A 17,262-nucleotide genomic window follows, 5' to 3' on the forward strand; every position below is an offset into this window, starting at 1 on the left:
TGTTACGTAGCCAAACAGTTCTATGTAGATTCACGGTGGATTTCAGATCCACTAGTGAAGCTGTTCTACGGTGAATTTCAAATTCAGATTCACTTTTTAGATGATAAAGTTCTACCAAACAAACCTGTAGTATTCGTTGTTCCAGTCATATATCTTGGCAGAGCCCAAATCTGTACATAATGTTTTTTTTAAAACATGACATGTTCACCTATATATATGGAGATATTCCTGCGCATACACTAGAACGCTCTCCATACGAGCAATGCAACTTTATGTTCTAGACCGGTAAATTTCAAGATCATATCATATGGCTACTAAAAATTCATAATGTGTTTGGTTTGTGGGATATCTATAATAAGTAGCATTTGGTTGGGTGGCAACTTGGATAAGGACAATCAGTAAAAGATAATTTTTTTTGGAAATACTGAGCGAACATGCTCGTAAAAATCTACAGAATGAGTTTATCCATATTTTCTTATCTTGATTATTAGTAAATAAATTAAAGACTATTAGTAAGTTAAATATTATTAATTTTGTAATTATGATGGTAAGATTAGTTTTGGTAAGTAATATTGATTAGTGCATGATTTTTGTGCCAATTAGGTAGTAGTAGTTCTAATTAACATAGTGTATTTTTTAATTAGTAATTATCATGTAAAAAATAAGTGTTTATACATTTTTATTAGTGTACAATAATTATTATCATTTAAAAATAAAAGATATACTCTATTTGTTCTAAATTATAAGTTATTTTTGGCTTTTCTAGATACAAAACTTTTGTTATGTATACTACGCTATGTCTAATATATATATATGGCAAAAGCTACGTACCTAGAAAGCCAAAACAACTTATAATTTAGACTGGAAGGGGTATTTATCAACTATTATTCTTATCCATCCAACCAAACAATAAATGGCTCAGTAACACAAATGCAAACACATAGGCAGCGTGGATGCTATCATAAAATCCATGGATTATCATATCCCATACAATTAAGCTCTCAAACCAAATAAATTTTAATAATTATACAACTTGTTTGGGTTACTTATAGTAGAACCTGTCAACCTAAGTGGCTGGGTTTAAGTTTTCAATTTGACGTAGATGATTGTATTTTTCTAGATTTCTTCCACATCAATAGCAAGGTGCTAATCTCAAGATGTGTCAGCTTTGACCAAAAAAATGGCGGAGGTGGTATATGTGCATCTTTCCATGCTTGGGCGTCGTTCTAGAAAGGTGATATATGTATATTACTCGTATAAAAACTAGTACACATTTTTCATATATAAAATTGAAACACTTCTCCTATATTTCCGTCAGGTGCCTGAATTTTAAGATAATTTCAGATAACACTTTTGTACTACCAATTACCAATTAGTACGAGCAAATTGTCACTTTTATAATTTATTCTTTGTTTTAATATATCAAGTTTTTATCCTTGTTTAACTATAGAAATGATTGTAAATTGTCTTGTTCCAACACATATCAGATTCTGTCAGGTTTGTGGTTTTATCTAACGTTTTTTTATTCTCGAAACCAAAAATTGCACAAGTCTGCAGAAATTGCAACGAACTAAAATTGCAATTTTAGTATAAAATATATGCAATAATCGTCACCTAAAGGAAAACTTAAATTAAGACACCTAAAATTTAGCAAATCCCAAATTGAAACAAAAAATGTTGTGGTTGCGCATGAGAGCAAGAACCATACTATATGAGTTGGCTATGTTGCTCCAGAAATAAGGTTTGGCCAAGTAAAGACAAGTCAGGACCCAGGAACGAGCAGCACAACCCGGGACCACCGCGTACTGCACCATCGGCACGGAAACGGCCCTACTCAGCTCGTCTCCGTTGGGCGACCAAATTTGGCGCTGAGTTGCCGAGGAATCAGAACAAACCAACCACCAGGCCAGTAGCCACACCATACCACACTGGTAGCAGTTGAAAACTATGTAAGATATTAGATATATACTATACCATAGCAATAGACCACACCATGTTGCGGCTCAGTTGCTGAGGAATCAGAACATATATATCATTCCTTTTCTTGTTTCTGTTCCTCCCCGTCACAAATTATCAAATGGCAGTTTTCATGCATGCAATGCAAGTGGGGCATGACTAGATAGAATAGGGGCAGCACAAGCAAGGCAGGGAGCATCAGCATCCCCTGTGTTTCAGCACGAAAGGACACCCATCCATATCTTAAGCAACACAACTTTAGCAATGCGAGCTATGCACCAAGGAGACCACAATGTAAAATTCACACAAAACCACAATCCAGCCACCAAACCACACTGCTATAAAAGAACATAAACATAACCCCTGATGGATTTGATAAACTAAGTCAAAAGCATCATTGTAGGAGTATTAGTGTATGCAAGAGGAAACAAAAAAAGCCCCAAGTCACGGCGGCCTTGTAGAACTGCCTCCGAACTTTATTTTCCTACCACCACCATCTTGCTCTTGATGCTGCATGAATGATTGCAGGGAAACCTCCCCTCCGCTTTCCAAAGACAGTATCATGGCACCAGGAAAAGGATAACAGATGGGGGAAGGACCCACTACCACAAGCACTGATTGGGGGCCACTATTGACAATAGGGTGTGCACCACCCATGCAGACTTGCAGTTCTAATCTTTGGCCAATTATTTTCTCTATATTGGAAAGAATGGTTGACCCGTAATCAATCGAATAATGGAGATAATTAGAAATCCGTTTTTGATTCGGGGGATCTATGGCAGCTGTCTACGATCGAAGGAATGATAAAACTTCTATGCTGCATAGAGACTGGAAAGGGCCGGACACCAAAAGGAATTCAGGACTCCAGATATCTGGACCAGCTGACTTGGTAGGGTTTTGGATTCAGAGCCAGTAACTGAAGCAAGCAACCCAGAAGTCCATGCCTTGGAACAGGAAGAGAAGATTATTATGACATCCTGATGTGATCTTCTAACTGATGAATTATCAGGATTTGATGGTTCTGCGTCCACAGCTGTGCGACCAGAATCATCATCAGGCCAGAGAAAAATTGCTCTGCAGTAATTCAACCTTTCGAGCCACCGAGAGGGTTTCACAAAGACAGATTGGCTCATGCTGGGCATTAGCAAGCACAATGCAGCACTCCAAAACCTGGTTGCAACATACAGCAAGCAATCATTTACAACAGAAACTATGACCCATGGTCAGATAGGCAGACATACAACAGAATTACACACACAACTTATGTTTGCAATCTAACATATGAGTCCAAATCATAGAGGTACACATGGATGTAAGTAATCCCCTTCTCACAACTTAAGTCCATTAACCTTGTAGTTTCAAGAATGGGGCCTTACATGTAAGAGTATGATGTGGTTGCAGGGAGCAGATCACATTCATCCTTCCTAGTTAACCATTCTTGCTCTGGTCAGAGACTCTAGGAGCTGAAAAATTGAAAGTACATTCTTATATTATAAGCTTGTAATAAGCACAAAAAAAAAGTGAACAGATTCTCGGGCTAATCATGACAAGAAAGCAGCTTAAACAGATGTGCATGGCCACAGTAAATGGAATAGACCAGACCTAGTTCCAACAAACTGGATGGCCTAGTAATTTTACAAAAAAAAAAAAAACACTCTAGTGTAGCAGTGCAGAACTGCATCTGAAAGTAGTAGATTCTCTGATATTCCTCCACAGGAAAAGTCATGAACACAAGCAACACATCCATATGCAACCACATATCACCTGTACTTACCAAGGCCCACTGCATCTGACCCCTTCATGATCCTGAGCCTCCTACAGCTGCCTGTGAACATTCTGCAATACAGCAACATTTTACAAATCAGGCAGCTTTAAAAGCACAACACAGTTTCTCAACTCCTAGTTCAAGTCCAGAACTCATCGAAACATGCAAAATGCTTGTGGGAACAGGAAAAGGTATGCTGCGTGGGCCCATGAAAACCAGGGAAATAAAGTAAAACATGTGAAGATAACCACCAACACTACAGACATATGATGGGAAGGGCACCATTCGCACCGACATGTTTTAACCTAATTTCAAACTCTGGCTTCCCATAGCATTTTTATTTTGTTTTTATCAACAACTCCCCTTAACCTTTCCAATTTCTGTTTCAAACAATATAACCCACGTACAAACAGAAAGTGAGTGTAAAACAATTCAATAATTAACACAGGAAACAGAACACACTAAATTTTCCAACACACCATAAGAAAATGAATCCATCACAACATTTAAGAGAAAATGACATGCAGATGAGGTTAAAAGGTTTCACTAAAACCTCACAAATTTTCTATTTGAAAATACAACATAGAATCTGCACTTTGTTAGTGCTTCTAGTAAATACACTGATAAATTTTGAGTCATTGAAAATAACTCACCTCCACGGAACATCACCAACAAGCATCCAATCTCCATCTTTGTCCTTGTACGTGAGAACAAGCTCAGTGCCATTTTTATAATCCATCAGTCGGAAATCAGATAGTTCTTCTCTTCCCGATTTCCCATTAGATTCATTATGGCCTGCAGGAACAGATAACATTTCAATTACCGTTCCACCATAGGAAACCACACCAAGTCAGTCTTCTAACTAAAAAGGACAAATAAACAGACAATGCTCCGAACTGAGATTAGGAGTGGGGAAGAGAATATAAAGAAATATGGGGTTCTAGATGTAAAGATGCCAGAGAAAAAGAAGAGGTGGAAGGGCCTTAATAGTTTTTGAAATAAATCGGGGTTCCTGATGCAAAATGTTTAGATTCGAGTGGGCCTCTCCAGATGGGTTTCTTTTTTGCTCTGGGCTTGAATCCTTGTAGTTGGACTGGTTTCGTTGTGGGCTGCACCAAGCTCATGCAAGCCTTTTTTTTTTCTTTTCTTTGGTTTTTATCTTTTTCTATAAAACTAGAGATCTTGCAAAATTCTCCAAAAATCATGAAAAAATTAGAAAAATGCCAAACCAGTTTTATTAGCTTCATAAAAATATGATCTATCCATAAATACTATGAATCTTGTTAGGTTATGTTTTTGTCTATTGGTGTGTTAAACCATCCTTGCATATGTTGCATACATATATATTCGGTGATGACTGAGAACGTGCCACAGGCAGATCCAAAATACGCGGAGGTGGCCAAGGAGTACGAGGAGGAGGTCCTCGTCGTCGGTGTTCCTGAAGCCCTCACTAACTTTTCGTTGTTCGGTTTCTGCCCAAGACAAGACCCGGTGCATAACTCTTACTTTTCAGGACTTATTATGTTTGTTTGCGCATTAAGTTTTGATTTGAGGAGAAGGATTTACGCCATCTGATTTAGTTTTGATTAAAATATGGATTAGTCAACATTACAACTAATTATTTCGTCAACTGGAATCTTGGGTAGATTATTATCTAATGAAATCTAAATAAATGTATTTATGTAATTCCCAATGAGGACTGTTGTGTGAAAATTCAAGAGCGGTTTGATATATCTACAAAAAAAATTACGGATGTTGATATGATGCGTCAAAAAGCTACAAAGGTCGATATTGAGTCATAGAAACACATGGACGGGTATTATGAAAAATAAAATTATGGTATATTTATAGCTAAATAATTATGTGCTTCGCAATGGAAGGAAAAATATACCAAGCTGCATTTTAACTTGATGCAGGTTTAATAGGATATTGTTATTTATTGTTAGCATTAACTTGTATTATGGATGTCATGGTCATCATAAAATAAATTATAAAAGGATAAACATAAGTAGATATGTATCACTCACGTTATCGTTTTCCATGAATGTTTAATAGCTTTTTTTCTTCCATTGCAACGCACGGGCATATTTACTGGTACGAGTAATTAGTGAAAGATATGCTAGATGCCTTGCATGCTAAGGTAGTACTTGCAGTAAAGATTAGTCTCATAAGAGATACATATGTTGTAGTGATTGTCTTTTGCATTGGAGGTAGGCCTGGGCCAGACGGCCAGTACGTACAAGTATCATGAATCAGATGATTCTTTTATTATTATTTTCTGAGACGACGTTATAAGAAATTAGAAAGGTTCTGAGTTGACAATGTTCGACGGAAGCTTTTTATAGGAATTTACAATTCCATTACTCGACCATGTCAGCTAAATCGCTTGACACCATATACATGATATAATCTGGCACTCCGGCCAACAGTGAAGGAGCAGCTGTTTCAGCTCATGCACAAGGCCTCCACCAGTGATTGTCTGAACTCATCCCCTTGCAAAGCCCCTACCACTTGTTGCGCGTCCATTTTCAGAATAATGTTGTTGATGCCCAACTGCACCGCCGCGCTAATGCCCTTGATGCAGGCCGCCAGCTCAATAAGCAATGGACTGTAAGCAAGATTCCTGCGGCCTGAGCCCGTCTGGATGACTACACCCAAATCATCAGGAATCACATAGCCCCATCCACAACTATCATCCGATTCTTTGAAGGCTCCATCGACATTCAGCTTGAGAGTACCTGGCTGAGGACACTTCCACCTCTGTGCACATCTACTTCCCCTCTTCGGTGCTGGAGATCTCAAAGCTCTAACCTCTACCGCTTGCCTTCCACTTAACAAAGATATATGGTCTGGCAATCTTCGCAGTCTGCCCTCCCTAACTGAATTTCTTCCATGCCACCACTTGTTCAGGATGAAAGTTATTCTCAATTGAGTTTCCCCTCTGAGATGCAGGCTGTGCTTCACTGTCCCCTTCGCATCATGGCACAAGCTGAGGCGTTCCCTTACTTCTTCTAGTCCAGCCGACCGCCACACCTGCATCTAAAGAATAGGTGCCCTCCATCCTCTCTAGCTTTGTCGCACATCAGGTTGATACAAAGCGCTAAAGAATTGTGTGCCGATCTCCACATAAAGTGCTTGAATCGGTCTAGGCCTTCCATTTTCATATCATGGACTAGATCACCTCTTTGTCTTGCTTACACGATGAACTCAATGTCACCGAGTCATTTTTGTTGCATTGTTGGTCATCATAAAAGACCCTGTATGCCGACTTGACTGAAAATAAGCCTTTGGGATCTTAGTGCCATGCTAAAGTGTCCTCCATCTCCAGATGGACTGGAAGAGCGAGGATCTTGGTTGTATCTTCACTCCAGAATATGTTCTGCACCAGCTCCCTATCCCATTGGCCCGTGCTTGGGTTAATCAGTTTAGAAAAAGATGTTCATGCCCCTTAGGGTGATTGGCCAACATGTAAAGCCCTGAGGTATCCATGAACCCACCCAGACTTTGATGTTGTCTCCAATCTCACTTGCCAGATAATCCCCTTCTTCAGAAGCTCCAAACCCTTCAAAATACTCCTGCACATGTAGGACATCCCATCACTAGATTTCGCGTTGAGCAAGTCACCACCACGATAATACTTTGCCTTGAGAACCCTTGCACATAGCGATTTGGGATATTGAATTAGTCTCCATCATGCTTTGCCAACATAGCAATATTGAAGGCAAGCATATCTCTGAAACCTAGTCCGCCTTGCTTCTTTGCCCTTCTCTCGGTTTCTCCCAACTTAACCAGTGCATTGTATTTTCTTTGTCATTCTGACTTCACCGGTAACTGCACACCTGTTCGCCGATCTGGTCATAGAGTTCTTTTGTTATGTCAAAGCACCCCATTGCATATGTGGGAATTGCCAGTGCAACTACTTTTATCATCACCTCCTATCCTACGTTAGACGGAAATTTCTCCCTCCACCCCTGAATTCTCTACTAGACCTATCCTTTAGGAAGCCAAAACCTGTGCTTTGGTTCTGCCCACATGAATTGGTAGACCCAAATATTTATCACTGAAAGATTCTCGGTTGATACCCATCGTCCGCATTACCGCTACCTTGTGCTCACTGCCTATGTTCTTACTAAACATAATGGTTGATTTATCCTTGTTGATTATTTGCCCCGAACACTCATACAAATCCAGGACACCCTGTAACTTTGTTGCATCTTCCTCATTCGCCTGAATCATTATCAAAGAATCACGGCGAACAGCAGGTGAGAGATGCTTGGAGCGCCGTGCCAAATTTTAACCCACCAATTTCTCCATCAACCTCAACTTTCTGTAATATGGCAGAGAACCCCTCGGCACAAAGTAAAAAGAGATAGGGTGATAGGGGATCATCCTGCCTGAGTCCTCGTTCTAGGATAATTTCCTCAGTTAGACAATCTTTGATCTTCACCTTATATTTAACAGTTTGCACACTCTTCATGGTTAGTTCTACCCAAGTTGAAGAGAAGCCCAGATGGATCATCATATCCCTCAGAAAATTCTATTCTACTCAGTCATACGCTTTGCTCATGTCCAACTTGATGGCAGCATACCCTACATTACCCCTCCTTTTGTTTCGCATATAATACAACAACTCATAAGCGATGAGAGTATTGTCTCCAATTAATCTTCTCGGGACAAAAGCACTTTGAGATGGTGAGATAATACTTGGTAGGATAGCTTTAACTCTGTTACCAAGAACTTTTGAGACCACTTTGTACCGCACATTCCATAAACTAATTAGCATAAATCTTTTACATACTCTAGAGTCTATACCTTTGGAATCAAGACGATGGTTGTGTCATTCCATCCTTCTGGTATATCCCCTCCCTTCAGTACATCCAGGACCTCATCTGTTACTCGGTCCCCAACAATATCCCAGCACTACTTGTAGAAGATTGATGTAACACCCCTGGTGTTAAGCATCACTCAAACTTGACCATGTCATCATCATGCATGTTGATCATCCATAGTAGCAAACCAAGTTTTGCATCCAGTAAAATCAATGTTAATTGGTTAGCAATGCAATGCATGTGTGTTGTGATGTGCTACAACCAAAATCTTTTAAGGTACTTTGTGACCTTCTATTTTTGAATTTCACCAAAAATACTTGCACTTATGCCCTAATAAACTTTGAGGTGTAAAGTGTGTACTTTACACTAGTGTCAGGTATAGGGTATGAATTCAAGTCCAACCCATTAAAACTTGAACTCCAAATTTGAAAACAGAATTGGATTCCAGCACTTAGGCTAAGTCTTGGGATTTAGTTTTGAATTCAAATTTGAGGGATTTATTAAAATGAATTTCTCAAATAAACTTGTTGCAACCCTAGTATCATTTTTTAGTACAAAGTTTGTACTATGCAATGATGCTATTGGTTGAAAAGTTTGCTTGTTAATTAATCACAAATTCATTCACCAAAGAAACTAACTTAACTGAATTTCAAAACCCTAACTGAAGATTCAAAAATGCAGTTTCAAGGTTCCTCTGATCTTTAGCTTAGATCTCTCTAACTAGTTAGAATTAGAGATCGAGGCTTAAAGCAAAGTTGTAGAGGACATCAAGAGGAACGACTTTTATCTTTGGAGATTTTCAAGTTGCTACATGAAAGTGGAAGAAAATGGAAGAAGGGCTCTTAGGTGCTACAGTGTCGCCGGCGAGCTGCTTGCTTGGTCAACGTTGGTGGCCGCTCCGTCGATCGTTTTCACCTCTTTCTCATGCTGTGGCACGCAGCTGCTTCCGCGGATGCGTCACGAGCAGGAGGTGGACGCCCAGAAGCCTCCACGCAACCCTTATCTTGCTGAGTCAGCCACCACCTCCCCTTTCTCTCTTTCTAGCACCGCCGTCGAGCTCTCGCCGCGCCAGCGATTTCTCCACCGTTGCTCGCTCCTAGTTCAATTGCTCTCGCCCACAACTCCGCCACATCCTTGCGTACTGATTGCTCCTACTCACGCTAGCTTTAACCACCAAAGCTGCCCCGCATGCCATCTTCTTCCTCGACGACGACCGAAGCACTGCCGTGAGCCCCTCCGCCATGGGAAGCCCTCTGTGGCGCATCTCTGATTCCATCGTCATGAGCTTTCACTTTGCCTTGGCGCCCTGTTGCTTATCGGCTCGTTTGTTCTTGCAGCCAACGTCCAGACGTGCCAGAACACCACCATGTCCGTGAGTTCGCGCCACCGCCTTTGTCCTCGACGTCGGCCATCTAGCACTGTCCTGTTCCCAGCTCGACCGTCTAGTGTTCTAAAGTCATGGTGAGCTCCTGAGCCTATATGTGCTGTCCGTTTAGCTTCTACCATGCCCTAGTCACTTGAGCGCCACCGCGTCGGCAAGCTCTGCTTTGCCGAGCCACCATGGTCACGGGCGCGCGCGTTACTAACTTTGATTCATCCCACTGACCCCTTGGATGAGTTCGCGTGAGTGAGGCGAGTGCGTTGGTGACCTTTTCGTTGCCGGTGAAATCATCGTGAGTCACTGCCATCGTGGCAAAGCACTGCTGTGCCACTAGGGCCACCGACGAGCATGCTACCATGCCCTAGCCGATCATTCGTCACCATCTTTGAGTTCATGAGGTCATGAGGAACATAAAGATGTAGTCCCCATCACCGGAGACGTGACCGTTGACCTTTGCCACCTCATTGGAGTACCGCCAGGCCACCGGAATCGCCATCATGGTCGTTGCTGTGCTCCATCCGTTCAACCGTCGCTTGTTGGTATATATTAATGCACACAGAATAATCGTAAGCGCATGGATATTATACTGATGTTGCACTTCACCGGGAGTACCTAGTTTTATATCGAACTCGAGGAAACGTGTGTGAGAATAACCAAATCTAACTTAACCCAACTTCACAATCAAGGCTAGATAATAGGAGCCTAGAGGAGATTGCTAGGGTCTTCTAGTTCTAACTTTGGTAAGCTTTGTCTTCTATTGTTTAATTCTGGGGATATTACTAGAGAAAACATAGGCAAAGTATGTTTTCTATAGTAACAAGGTCTTGCTAGGCTTACTAACGGGAGGTGGACTACAAAGGATTCATCGAAGCTATAAGAGTCACCCTCGCGAGCTATCACCAATCCGAAAAATAGGGTACATTCCACAAGTAATCGAGTCTAAGCACCACGCTTACACTACGAATACTACTTTAACCCAGGAGCTACAAGGATTAAAGTACTCAAAGAGAGTCGCAAACCTAAAGAACAATATGAACAAGATGCTTACTTAAATTAGAAGTCGATTACCAGAGAAATCTTAGAAGCAAGCTCAAGAAGAACTTGATTCCACTAGGGTACAAGCCATAGAGAGAGCACCGACAGGCCGGGACTCCTCCAAAACTCTTCTCTCTCACTCTATCTCTCTATCTCTAATACACTAGATCCTACCGAGTACAAATCTTCTCTTGATTGCTAGCTCTGATCCTGGTGGACATATGGATTAGGGTTTCTAGCTTTTTAGCTCTCAAGATCTAACTTGGCATGACGTGGAGGGGGGTACAAGTAGGTATATATAGGCTAGAGCGTCAATCTTGCGCCCTCGGATCAAACCGACTTGAATAAACGGCGAAGATGCAATCCTTAAGGTGGTGGAGAACCAACATAGCAACGGGAGGCTGGCATGGGGGGCCCATAGGCCGACGGGTCTGCTGGTGGGGCCGGCTGGCCCCACATGTTAGGGGCACGAGCTCTGCTTTGGTGGAAAGCCTCCTGGAGTCTTCTAGAGTCTTCACATGCTATTTACGCGGCGAAATTTCATAATTTCCTTTGACGAATAGGTCCTCCTTGGCAGTTTTTTGATTAAATCCTGCTGATAACACAAATTCACCAAAACTCGTGGAATTTGTTTGTTTAAACCCCTAAGTCTACATTAGTGATCTATTTTAGTCATTTATGCAAGTCATACTGACAGTTTGTGATGAATGTTAGCTATAACAGAACCGACCAATTTATAAGAGAACAAGTACAAAAGCAATCACCAGAGTGATCAAACCATCATACTTGAACCCATATAAACCCGTAGTCCGCTGAAACCACTAAGGATTTCAAACCAACTCGCGTACAACCAAGATCATATATGATTCAACATAACAAGCCACATGTTACATCCATTTCACAAGTTGTTCACAAGTATCTCATACATCGGAGTTCACATAGTTATTACAACACGAGTTCACAAATAGCGGAAGCAAAGTAGTTGGAAACCCTCATACACACTTAGTTCAAATACAAGCCAGTTCTATAGTCATATCTAGCAAAAGCATCATGATAAAATAACATAGGAGATCATGCTCATGATCTAGTCTTCATCACTAGCAGGGTGGAGACAATACTTGCAGTAACCGTTATAAAAGCACGTCATCTACAACAAGAGGGAATAAACCCTGAGTACGAGAATGTACTCAGCTAGACTTACCCATCGTAAACCAAAAATAAATGACACCAAGAAGTATGCAAGGCTGTATCGGTGGATCTCGCTTGACAACCATCTTGCATAAAAGCTTTAATGATATAAGAGTATAATTTAAATTTTGAATTAAGCAACAAGTTACCAATATTAAACCTGTCATCTAGGTTAGCACCTCGACTAGAGCAAGCACTTGATTAGAATCCAAACATTAGTAACCATATCTGGTATAATGTTGTAACATCATCATCATCATTATAACAATCAAGTTCAATTAAGTGTCTCTATGTTGCCGCTGCTCAGTCAAGTTCTTACTATGCGAGAGAGACGGTGACTCGAATCGATTCCTACCCAGCTGGGGAATTATTCCTAACACACACACCCAAGTAACCTGATCAGTGGTCACCTTGGGTCATCTTTGGTACAGCTTAGGAAGTAAATTCGTGGGCCTGAGCAGTGTCGTACTCTCAGGGAGTCCACTATGCCAAGATGTCAATCTGCCCTCAGACTTACGCCAGTGGCTCCATGCACATCCTTACTACCGCTAGAGTGCGCACTTTCACTTCCCGACTTCCAGCCTGAGTTGAGCTACTCGGCTTTGTGGTCGGAACGAGTTATCCAACCAACTAAGTGATAGGCATGCATTCAATATAATATGAGGATGTACAACGATTTGATCCTTAACCAACATAGACGGGGATAGATCCACACCCAAGACCTCCATGCCTTATTGCTTCTCTATCGACATCCTGCCCGGTCTCCATTCATTATTAACACATGGTTATTTCCACAATAGCAAATATAGCCAACCGTGACTAGATATCATCCTATCTTGCAGGTGACAAAAAATCACCTGACTTTATGGGTCTAAGCATGGCTAAACATTGATTCGCTCCTAGACCTAAATAGGATTCAGGGTACATTTACTGGACAAGGAAGGGATAGGTATGCAACAAGTGTTTGCATCCGACTCCTATAAACTTAATACATCAAACATACAAAGATACTAAAAGTAACATTTTTAAAACATAGGAGACTTAGAATGCTCCCAGGCTTGCGTTTTAGAAAAGAGGAATGTTGGTGATCGGGACACTCAAGAACTTCTTCGTTGACTCCTCCTTCTGGGGCCTGCACCTCCTGCTCCTGAACTTGCTGCTACTCCTCCGAAAATCCTTGTTTGAATTCCACAAGAGTGACTCCCTCTAGAACACATATTGCATGCATATGCACAACATAAGAGTCATGAATGCAAAAAAGATGGAAGGTGATAATGAAATGTACAACCATGTATAAACGGACATATGAATGACATGATGATACAAGATTAATATTTACTTTACGAAGTAGGTGCATATCTCTTCTTGAAAATAAGAACTACACACTCACCAAGCTCTAACAACCTAAGGTAAAGTTGTTTATCTTCAGTAAGAGGTCTAGCACCTGCAACTAACAATTTATCTTAATCAGCCTAAGCATCTAAATCATTACATCAACTCATATAAAGCAATCAAGTCATTCACTGCATTCACAGATTCAGGGCTGCAGACAATAGCTGCTAGTTTAACTCATAACTGGAGTTGTACTGATCCAAAAGACATAAAAAAGACAATTTGGAAAGCTTATGAAGTTAGATACAATTCATATTAATCATCTCCACATGATTCCTAAGTTAATAGGGTCAAATAGTTACATTTCTCAAATTTGGTCGAGAAATTTTAGAGAACAACTAGTTCTAAAGACCAACTTTGAACAGTCATAACTCACAAACTATTTGGCCAAATGATTCATAGCAAACATCATCTTCACCATGTAATTTGCTTAACTCAAGAATCTGTCCAGAAAAGTCACTATAAGTGAATTTTAGGGAAAATAATATTTCACTACATACAAGAATGGTACTTTGAGCCCTACCGATGTTACCAACAGTTAACATACCTAAAATGAGTACTAGAAAATATAGTGGCCATTCCTAAATAAATTCTTTTCGTGCCTTTATTAATTTATATAGATAATTAGGTGAAATAATAAACATACAACAAAAGTGTACAATAAATTTCACAAAAATTATAGTATCTTATACATGTCACCAATAGTCTACTGTATCAATTTCATAGCATTTAAAAATGTACAACATCCTACACAAAAATGACAATCCAGTAGGGCTTAAAGTAGCATAAATAGGAAATCCTATTGAAAAGTGTCAAAAAACAGAATTCTTATTTTTCTTAGCTTCATCATAGCACAAGAACACTGTGCAATAAATTTCATGCTCGTTGGATACATATTTTTACCAAGAAAAATAGCAGAAGAATCTAGCATTTATTCAAGATAAATAGCAAACTTCTATTTCCAACAATATCACTATGCAACCAATATTTTTCCCAGGTAGTGCATGACAAAACAAGACCAACAAAATTGGAATAACATTTTTATCACTTTCCTAGCTCAAGTTTTGCATTTTACTAGATTGGAAACATTCAAAAAACATTTATCTAGCCCTATTTTATTCTCTCAGAAAAATACCAAAAACAATGCATTTCATATTTTTATCAAATACTACACATCATGAGGAATGCAACAAAATTTGGTTCACTCCATTTGGACACCTATAGCTCTAGATATGTTTTTTCAAAATTAGCACAAAAATTTGGAAAAGAATAAAACAAAACCTAATGCTACAGCTGCTGACACGAGGGACCCAGTAGTCAACGGGCCCACGTGATAGACACATAGAGGCAGGGGAGGTGGTTTGACCGGCGCTAGCTCACCGACGGTGAACTTTCCGGTGAAACCGACCCCACCATCGTGATCCTCACATCCTCCCACATCTATAGTTGTAGGAGGTTGAAGCACAGACACACCGGAGAGGGCTCGTCGCCGGCCATAGTGGCACGGCGGCGCTACGCGGAGATGTGCCGGCTATCTCCGGCCATGGCAAGGCCATGCGAGGGGGCGCAAGAGTTCTGTGGTCACCACACGGACCTATCGAGGCTACCTAGGGTTACGATGGGAGCACCGGTGGGGTTCGTCCGCGTGCGCGGCGGTTCGGCGGCGAGAGCGCGGTGTCGTTTTCTACTCTAGCGAGACTACGGTTTGCCATAAGGTCACCACTAAGGCTAGGTTACACCCATAGCTAGTACTAACGTAAAGAAGAAAGGGGAATGAGCAAGGGAACAGAGCAGCGGCGAGCTCGCTATGACGGCGACCATAGAGACAGCAACTCCGGTGAGGTCAAGAATGGCGAATTCACCCTCACCATGGCTTGCTTGGTCCAGCAGCTATGTCGAGGAGGTAGAGAGGAAGACAGTGAAGCTATTAGCTAGCTGGAGGCGACAATGGTGCGGTGGCGAGGGAGCTAGGCGGTGGTGGGGCTCTCAGCGGTAATGCGGTGGTGCTGTTGCGGCTCGCGCACGGCAGCGAGACAACACGGATGGAGCGATTGAAGGCAGCAGCGCGTCATGGCGGCTTTGCTGCTTCCCCTGGCCTGGTCAGTGGGCCCGGTGCTGGTGTATGGATGACACATGGCACTAGCTACCAGCACCCGGTCGGCCACGATGGCTAGGCCGAGATGGCCATCAGGCCCAACATCAAGAGACTGACAGCGTATTTTCTCCCCCTCCTAACTCCTAAACTGTGGCGAGTTAGCAAAAACCCCATTAATAAAAGTTGTAGAGCTACATGTAAACTCCAACTTTGCTTCAGGGAGTAACATCTAATTCATCATGGTTTTCAAATTATAAAGCACCAAAGTACCCTACATGAAATCTGAAACTCAATGCAAGACTTTGAATATTTTCCAAGTTTTCAAACAGCACTGCATTGATTTTTGTGATCCAAATTCAAGCATGTTAGGAGCTGAATTAGCCTATGACCCAAAAATAAAAGTTGTTACACTACTTAAGTACTACAACTTTGTTTTAGTGTGCATAGCCATGCAAACATTCTATGCTATAGTTCAACTTAGGTCAAACATACATCAAGAAAATGGTAACTTACACTATAACCATGACTTAGAGGCCAAATTGGTCCAACTCATGAATATCAAAGTTGTTTCCTATGACATTCTAGACATGTTTAGGGTATCCCTAAGGTCCCACAAGCATTACATACATTGGTCACACATAAGTACTTCCTAACTCAAACTAAGCATGCCATCACTTAGGAGCTTAATTAGGTAAGGTGATCCACATGAACATTGTTCCATTAGACATCCTATGTAGCTAAGGTGTTTTAGTGACCAAACATCACCACTTGCACTTAATCACACATGATCATAAGCATACACATATGGAAAACATAGAACAACAAGGCATGTTTCACATGTTTCAATTGTATGTTTCACATGTAAAAGCTCATATATGAATGCTTGATGCTTATGCTCATGTAAATGCACGTGCAATTATGCAAGCCTGACACCTAGGGTGTTATAGCCCTCCCCCTTATAAAAATCTTGTCCTAAGATTTGAAAAGCGTACCATTTTGAATAAAAAGGTAGGGTAGATATCCTTCAAATAATCTTCCCGTTCCCACGTTGCATCGCTCTCACTACCCTGATTACTCCACATGACCTTGTAAAACTTGACCACCTGACTCCGGTTACTCTCTATTTTGTATCAATAACCCGCACCGGCCTTTCTTCATAGGATAGATCTGATTTCAACTTGATATTTCTAAGTGAAACTCTTTCTTCTGGAACATGGAGACATTTCTTTAATTGAGATACATGAAAAACATTGAAGATAGCTCTCATCTCATAAGGTAACTCTATCTTGTAGGCTACTCTCCCACTCTTCTCTATGATCAGATATGGACCTACATATCTTGGTGCAAGCTTCCTCTTTACTCCGAACCGTTGCACACCTTTCATTGGTGATACTTTCAGATAAACGTAATCACCAACTTCAAACTCAATGGGCTTTGTTCTACTATCCGCATAGCTTTTCTGCCTAGCTTGAGCAGCTTCCATATGTTTCTAGATAGTACGGACTTGTTGTTCAGCCTCCTTGACAAAATCAATGCCGTAGTATCTCCTTTCTCTAGATTCAACCCATTTCAAAGGAGTTCTACATTTGTGGCCATACAATGCTTCGAGCGAAGCCATCTT

General features: G+C 41.0%; 2 protein-coding genes across 2 annotated transcripts; both read right to left on the reverse strand.

Moving 5' to 3' along the window:
• Positions 1-3,149: 3,149 nt before the first annotated feature.
• Positions 3,150-4,535, reverse strand: LOC136524012 (auxin-responsive protein IAA21-like). Its single transcript, XM_066517503.1, has 3 exons — positions 4,375-4,535; positions 3,731-3,792; positions 3,150-3,419 (listed from the first exon to the last, which is right to left on the reverse strand). Exons 1-3 carry the CDS (start codon positions 4,533-4,535, stop codon positions 3,385-3,387), a joined length of 258 nt encoding a protein of 85 aa, XP_066373600.1. The 3' UTR covers positions 3,150-3,384.
• A 1,631-nt stretch (positions 4,536-6,166) lies between these two features.
• LOC136524013 (uncharacterized) lies at positions 6,167-6,760 on the reverse strand. The gene has a single exon (XM_066517504.1). It carries the CDS (start codon positions 6,758-6,760, stop codon positions 6,167-6,169), a length of 594 nt encoding a protein of 197 aa, XP_066373601.1.
• Between the last annotated feature and the right edge of the window lie 10,502 nt (positions 6,761-17,262).

This window comes from Miscanthus floridulus, chromosome 18 (genome assembly GCF_019320115.1).
Source record: "Miscanthus floridulus cultivar M001 chromosome 18, ASM1932011v1, whole genome shotgun sequence".
Lineage (NCBI taxonomy): Eukaryota > Viridiplantae > Streptophyta > Magnoliopsida > Poales > Poaceae > Miscanthus > Miscanthus floridulus.